The sequence below is a fragment of the Musca autumnalis genome, unplaced genomic scaffold (assembly GCF_047663935.1).
Source record: "Musca autumnalis isolate F117 unplaced genomic scaffold, ASM4766393v1 scaffold_1, whole genome shotgun sequence".
Taxonomy (NCBI): Eukaryota; Metazoa; Arthropoda; class Insecta; order Diptera; family Muscidae; genus Musca; species Musca autumnalis.
In genome coordinates this window covers 15,013,243-15,020,985 of record NW_027411644.1, presented here as the reverse complement: position 1 = coordinate 15,020,985, position 7,743 = coordinate 15,013,243, and the positions used below count along the sequence as shown (strand labels likewise).

The 7,743-nt window shown below is 37.9% G+C and overlaps 1 protein-coding gene across 1 annotated transcript; it reads left to right on the top strand.

Annotated features, from left to right (window-relative positions):
* Positions 1-2,426: 2,426 nt before the first annotated feature.
* LOC141390355 (uncharacterized) lies at positions 2,427-4,018 on the top strand. Its single transcript, XM_073963268.1, has 2 exons — positions 2,427-3,578; positions 3,633-4,018. The coding sequence occupies exons 1-2, from the start codon at positions 2,522-2,524 to the stop codon at positions 3,830-3,832; spliced, it is 1,257 nt and encodes a 418-aa protein (XP_073819369.1). The 5' UTR covers positions 2,427-2,521; the 3' UTR covers positions 3,833-4,018.
* The last annotated feature ends 3,725 nt before the right edge of the window (positions 4,019-7,743 follow it).

The window sequence follows — 7,743 nt, the reverse complement described above, 5'->3', positions numbered from 1 at the left end:
TCGTACTCGCAAAGCTAACTTAAACTTAAAATGATTTTATCCATTATCTTTGCCCGTTACAATCTAATTTACGTGCTTTTATCTTATATGCACTGAAATTAATATATTTGATGACAAGTAATTTAGCCCCCAAGTACAATCCTTTGACTAGGTGGCAACGCTTGGATCGTGTTTTTCTTCTTCCACAGCGAATTGAATGCGACATTTTCTCTTCCAGCATTATTTCAAATGGTGTAAATAACGAATAAGTTCCAAAAAAGTTGGTAATGGAATTGGCTAAAAGTAATGTTATTGCTATATGTCGCTAGATGGCACTGCTACATTTTTTTATTTTGTTGCTGAATTTTGCATTCTAACAAAAATCGTTTCTCAAAAGCTAAATATCCGTACGATGTTTTTATTCACGTTACAAACAAATTTATTTTTTTGAAAAGATAATAAAATAATTTAATGATAAACATTATCTCACAGATTCTATGACTTTTTTATTTCCTCATAAACCATGGGAAACAAAAGATTTTTAATAGCGATAAGTAGCATGACTGGCAAAACGGTATTTTGAAAAAATGTGCAGTTGTATTTAAAATTTGGAAAATATATATAATTTTCAGATTAATGGTTAGGTCTAAGGGTATAACCTCCCTATTATACATATAATTAGCTTAAAAACAAGTGTTTTTAAAACAGCTGCCAATAATGACTCAAAATTTTCTGGGAGGGAATAGTATGTTATTGATTCCATAAGTTGTTAATACCGTAATACCATGAAGAACAGTAAAGCATATTATTTTAAACAAAACCCACCACTATCGTAACTAGAGATCTCTCTGAGAATGGTTGTGCAACATAAGAAATCATATTCCCGCCAGCCAGAAGCATAGCCTTTGTAAATATGTAGACCAATTCCAATAATATGTGGACTTACTACATCAATGAGTATAAAATAGTACCTGGGCAGGTAGGCGAGAATTTCATCACTGAATGAGAGAAGTACTTGACAATGATAAGAGTTAATAATTTGTTTTCTTTGTTTACACACAAATAATGTCGATTGATCGGTATTGGTAAACTACGGTGTACTGTACAGTGTGGTAGCTCCGAAGAAGGTATTCAATCTATAAAATACCTTCAGTGGATAAGAACTTATACTTTCTCGCATCCACTGAAAATATACAGAAGGAAGCCTTCAAAATATAGAAAACCTACGAGGGCTGCACTATAAAATTCTGGCTGGCCTAGGCGACACTGCATGTTGCCAGGCGTCATTTGACATTTTTTACTGTTTGAAGGAAGGTCCTCTCTGTAGAAGACCTATAGAGGATCTTCTACATATACAAGGTCTTTCATCTATAGAAGTTCTTTTATTTGTAGAATGTCTTCTATCTATGAAGGTCTTCTATCTACACTACCTAAAGAAGTCCTAAAAAAGGTCTCCTATCTACTGAAAACCCGTAGAAGGCCTCCTAAATATAAAGAAGTCCTAAAAAAGGTCTCCCATCTACTGAAACCCCGTAGAAGGCCTCCTATACAAGGTCTTTTATCTATAGAAGTTATTTTATTTGTAAAATGTCTTCTATCTATGAAGACTTTTAAAAGGTCTTCTATCTACACTACCTAAAGAAGTCCTAAAAAAGGTCTCCTATCTACTGAAACCCGTAGAAGGCCTCCTAAATATAAAAGATCTGTGAAGAAGGCCTAAAGAAGGTATTCCACCTATTAAAGACCTAAACACGTTTTTCTACCTGTAGATGGCCTAAATAAGGCCCTATATCCATGGAAGAGCCAAAGAAGGTCTTCTACCTATATAGTGCCTATACACGGTTCTCTATTTGTAGATGACCTAATGAAGGTCATGTCCCCACAGAAGACCTTAATAAGGTCTTCTGTCTATAGAAGTTCTTTTATTTGTAGAAGGTCCATGAAAAGGTATTCTATCTGTAGATGACCTACAGAGGGTACTCTCTATAGTAGTCCTAAAGAAGATCTTCTCTCTACAGAAGGCCTATAAAAGGTCTTCTATTTATAGAAGACCTATAAAAGGGCTTCTATCCATAGAAGGTCTCTAAAAGCTGTAATATCTTCATAAGACATGCCGGACAACATCACATTTTCAATGTTGGCTATAACTCCTGAGTATTTCAGCAATGTGAAACTTCTCTTCATGAGGTGCCACGTTTTTAACCTTGGATGTCTGTGGGAACTATTATAGGTGGTATCCATTGAAGACCTATAGGAGGTCTTGCATCGGTAGTAGACCAATTGAAATAATTTCTATCTTAAAAAGACCCATAAAAAGTTTTATATCAATATAAGTTCTATATATGTATATGTACGTATGTAAGCCGGAACGTGTCGGGTGTCAACTATATAACCCGATTATAGTGTACCCCCTAGCTGCACTTGAAATTCTTTTTATCTTAATAGAAATAAATAGAAGCGCCACACCAGATTAAAGCTCAATTGTTTAGTTATTGTAGTTGGAAACAGTTGTAAACTAATTGCAATCAGACAACACACCGCTATGAGCAGTGCAACGGACGAAAATGAACGGCCGCAGTGGTTGAGTGATCAGTACGTGGAAAAAATATTAAAAAAATATTTAAATGAAAATGAATTAAAACTACAAAGCGTGAATGTGAAACCAGCCACAGCAAAAGGCGAAAGTTTTTCCAGTGTTATAAATCGGGTACGAGCCCTATACTACGTACCCCTCAGCAAAGAACCCTGTGAAATATCCTTTCTGTACAAGACCACATTTGAGAATAATGGATTTTTGGCAAGTGTTTTGGAAAAATATGATGTTCTCAACACGGAAATGCAAATGTATGAAAAAGTGTTGCCACAAATGCAAAAATCCCTTTGGGATATAGGAGATGAGGATCAATTATTTGCCAGGACCCTTTATGTGGATTATGGCAAGAAAACAATTTTCTTTGAAGATTTGTCGGTAAAGGGATTCGGCATGGCTAATCGTTTGGTTGGTCTCGATGAGCAGCATATGCGAGTGTGTTTAAGAAAATTGGCCAAATTTCATGCCTCTGCAGCGGTTTTAAATGAACGACTGGGAGGTTCATTGGAGATATATCAACGTGGCATCTTCAATCGACATGTTAATGCGTTTGGTGGATTTTTTGAAGCAGTCACTAAGGTGTGTGCTGAATTTTGTGTCACCTGTCCCCAACTGGGGGATTATTATAGGGAAAAACTTTTGCGCTTGGTTCCACATTTGGTTGAAAATGCCACAAGATGTTACGATTGGAAGGCGGGACATTTCTTTACCCTCAACCATGGTGATATGTGGACAAATAATTTTATGATGCAGTATGGAGGAAATGGAAGTGATTTGCAAGATATTTTACTTATTGATTTCCAGTACTGCAATTGGACATCTCCGGCTGTGGATCTGCATTACTTTTTCAACACCTCGCTGGCAGATGATTTGCTGTTCCATCATCAGGATGAACTTGTGCAATATTATCATCAAGTTCTGTCGCAGACTTTAGGGAAGTTAAACTATAAACAACACATACCCACTTTACATGAATTGAAGGTTCAATTACTGGATCGGGGGTTTTTGGGTAAGTTTTTGGGATTTGGTTTTCCTGTGAATAAATATAATTTTTGCATTCCAGCTGTTGCTACATTGCTGGTAAATCTCCCACTGCTGACCAACGATCAAACAGAAGATGCCGATTTTGAATGCCTCCTGCTGGACAATGAAAAGTCTCAACGATTTCGCAAAGTTTTGTATGAAAACAAACGAGTTCAGAGAGTTGTCAAAGTTATGCTGCCGTATTTTGATCGACTGGGATTTTTGGATATGTTGGAATAATGTAACGGAATTTTTGAATAAAGAAGTTTTTGAAAAACATTATATAGATCAATATAGAAAAAAATTAAGAAGTAGCAATAACCTTGACATGTTCGTCCCAAAATTTATATAAATGTATTATCTATGATTACGGTACAGTGGCACGAGATTACATATAAGAGAAAACACAATACAACTTCTGATAATAGGATTGCTTATCTTTTACAAATCTTCTAAGCTATTATGGTACGTTAAGTGAGATGTATGAAATTATCTTTATTAACTTTATCATCACAACAAACTCGACGATAGATAAATAATTAAAATTCTTACTTTTCTGCCTAGATTTTAAGGTCTAATTTCGTATAATCGTTTCAGGATTCCAATGACTTACTTAGTTGGCTATTACGAAAGGAAAAGGCCAGTATAGACTACCTTCTGTCTATCGAAGACCTCAAGAGGTCTTCTGTCCAGAGTTCTTTTGTCGATCGAAAACGACAAGACATCATCTGTCTATTGAAGACCTCAAAAGGCCATCTACCTGTAGAATACCTCAAGAGGTCAAAATTTCTTCTGCCTATCGAAAATCCTAAGAGATATTCTCAAGAGGTCTTCTCTCTATAGAAATCCTCAAGAGGTCTTCTGTCTATAGAAGACCTCAAGAGGTCTTCTGTCTATAGAAGACCTTAAGAGGTCTTCTGTCCATAGAAGACTTCAAGAGGTCTTCTGTTCATAGAAGACCTCAAGAGGTCTTCTTTCTATAGAAGACCTCAAGAGGTCTTCTGTCCATAGAAGACCTCAAGAGGTCTTCTGTCCATAGAAGACCTCAAGAGGTCTTCTGTCCATAGAAGACCTCAAGAGGTCTTCTGTCCATAGAAGACCTCAAGAGGTCTTCTGTCCATAGAAGACCTCAAGAGGTCTTCTGTCTATAGAATACCTCAAGAGGTCTTCTGCCTATAGAAGACCTCAAGAGGTTTTTTGTCTATGGAAGACCTCAAGAGGTCTTCTGTCTATAGAAGACCTCAAAACGTTTTCTGTCTATAGAAGACCTCAAGAGGTCTTCTGTCTATAGAAGACCGCAAGAGGTCTTCTGTATATAGAAGACCTCAAGAGGTCTTCTGTCTATAGAAGACCTCAAGAGGTCTTCTGTCTATAGAAGACCTCAAGAGGTCTTCTGTCTATAGAAGACCTCAAGAGGTCTTCTGTCTATAGAAGACCTCAAGAGGTCTTCTGTCTATAGAAGACCTCAAGAGGTCTTCTGTCTATAGAAGACCTCAAGAGGTCTTCTGTCTATAGAAGACCTCAAGAGGTCTTCTGCCTATAGAAGACCTCAAGAGGTCTTCTGTCTATAGAAGACCTCAAGAGGTCTTCTGTCCATAGAAGACCTCAAGAGGTTTTCTGTCTATAGAAGACCTCAAGAGGTCTTCTGTCTATAGAATACCTCAAGAGGTCTTCTGTCTATAGAATACCTCAAGAGGTCTTCTTTCTATAGAAGACCTCAAGAAGTCTTCTGTCTATAAAAGACCTCAAGAGGTCTTCTGTCTATAGAAGACCTCAAGAGGTCTTCTGTCTATAGAAGACCTCAAGAGGTCTTCTGTCTATAGAAGACCTCAAGAGGTCTTCTGTCTATAGAATACCTCAACAGGTCTTCTGTCCATAGAAGACTTCAAGAGGTCTTCTGTCCATAGAAGACCTCAAGAGGTCTTCTTTCTATAGAAGACCTCAAGAGGTCTTCTGTCCATAGAAGACCTCAAGAGGTCTTCTGTCCATAGAAGACCTCAAGAGGTCTTCTGTCTATAGAAGACCTCAAGAGATTTTTTGCCTATAGATGACCTGATAAGGTCTTTCGTCTATAGAAGACCTCAAGAGGTCTTCTGTCTATAGAAGACCTCAAGAGGTCTTCTGTCTATAGAAGACCTCAAGAGGTCTTCTGTCCATAGAAGACCTCAAGAGGTCTTCTGTCCATAGAAGACCTCAAGAGGTCTTCTGTCTATATCTTCGGTATATAGAAGACCTCAGGAGGTCTTTTGTCTACAGACGACTTGATGAGGTCTTCTGTCTATAGAAGACCTCAAGAGGTCTTCTGTCTATAGAAGAATAGGTCTTCTGTCTACAGAAGACCTCAAGAGGTCTTCTTTCTATAGAAGACCTCAAGAGGTCTTCTTTCTATAGAAGACCTCAAGAGGTCTTCTGTTTATAGAAGACCTCAAGAGGTCTTCTGTCCATAGAAGACCTCAAGCGGTCTTCTGTCCATAGAAGACCTCAAGAGGTCTTCTGCCTAAGGAAGACCTCAAGAGGTCTTCTGTCTATAGAAGACCTCAAAAGGTCTTCTGTCTATAGGAGACCTCAAGAGGTCTTCTGTCTATAGAAGACCTCAAGAGGTCTTCTGTCTATAGAAGATCTTTTGTCTATAAAAGACCTCAAGAGGCGTACTGTCTATAGAAGATTTAATGAGGTCTAAAGAGGTCTCCTGTCTACAGAAGGCCTGTCCTGTCTATAGAAGATCTCAAGATATTGTTTGCCTATAGAAGACCTCAAGAGGATTTCTGTCTATAGATGACCTGATAAGGTCTTTTGTCTATAGAAGACCTCAAGAGGTCTTCTGTCTATAGAAGATTTAATGAGGTCTAAAGAGGTCTTCTGCCTATAGAATACCTCAAGAGGTCTTCTGTCTTTAGAAGACCTTAAGAGGTTTTCTGTCTATAGAAGATATCAAGAGATTTTTTACCTATAGAGGACCTCAAGAGGTCTTCTGTCTATAGAAGACCTGATAAGGTCTTTTGTCTATAGAAGACCTCAACAGGTCTGCTGTTTATAGAAGGTCTAATGAAGTCTTAAGAGGTCTTCTTTCTATAGAAGACCGCAAGAGCTCTTCTGTCTTTAGAAAATCTGATGATGTCTTCTGTCTATAGAAGACCCGATAAGGTCTTTCGTCTATAGAATACCTGATAACGTCTTTCGTCTATAGAATTTCTCAAGAGGTCTTCTGTCTATAGAAGATTTAATGAGGTCTTCTGTCTATAGAAGACCTCGAAAGGTCTTCCGTCTTTAGAAGTCCTCAAGAGGTCTTCTGTTTATAGAAGAGGTCTTTTGCCTATATAAGACCTTAAGAGGTCTTCTGTCTTTAGAAAATCTAATGAGGTCTTCTGTCTATAGAAGACCTGATAAGGACTTTTGTCTATAGAAGACCTGATAACGTCTTTCGTCTATAGAATTTCTCAAGAGGTATTCCGTCTATAGAAGATTTAATGAGGTCTTAAAGGGTCTTCTGTCTATAGAAGACCTCAAAAGGTCTTCCGTCTTTAGAAGTCCTCATGAGGTCTTCTGTATATAGAAGACCCCAAGAGGTCTTTTGCCTATAGAAGACCTTAAGAGGTCTTCTGTCTTTAGAAAATCTAATGAGGTCTTCTGTCTATAGAAGACCTGATAACGTATTTCGTCTATAGAATTTCTCAAGAGGTCTTCTGTCTTTAGAAGACCTTAAGAGGTCTTTTGTCTATAGAAGATATCAAGAGATTTTTTACCTATAGAAGACCTCAAGAGGTCTTCTGTCTATAGAAGACCTGATAAGGTCTTTTGTCTATAGAAGACCTCAAGAGGTCTGCTGTCTATAGAAGGTCTAATGAAAACCTCGAGAGGTCTTCTGCCTATAGAAGGCCTCGAGAGGTCTTCTGCCTTTAGAAGTCCTCAAGAGGTCTTCTGCCTTTAGAAGTCCTCAAGAGGTCTTCTGTATATAGAAGACCTCAAGAGGTCTTTTGTCTATAGAAGACCTTAAGAGGTCGTTTTTCTATAGAAGACCTCAAGAGGTCTTCTGTCTATAGATGGTCTAGTGAAGTTTTAAGAGGTCTTCTGTCTATAGAAAACCTCGAGAGGTCTTCTGTCTATAGAAGTCCTAAGAGGTCTTCTGTATATAGAAGACCTCAAGAGGTCTT

Excerpts from the sequence above, each read along its gene's own strand:
- LOC141390355 (XM_073963268.1), top strand. The coding sequence starts at position 2,522 with ATGAGCAGTGCAACGGACGAAAATGAACGGCCGCAGTGGTTGAGTGAT. Across the intron at positions 3,579-3,632 it reads ACTGGATCGGGGGTTTTTGG|CTGTTGCTACATTGCTGGTA; the intron begins GTAAGTTTTTGG and ends TTTGCATTCCAG.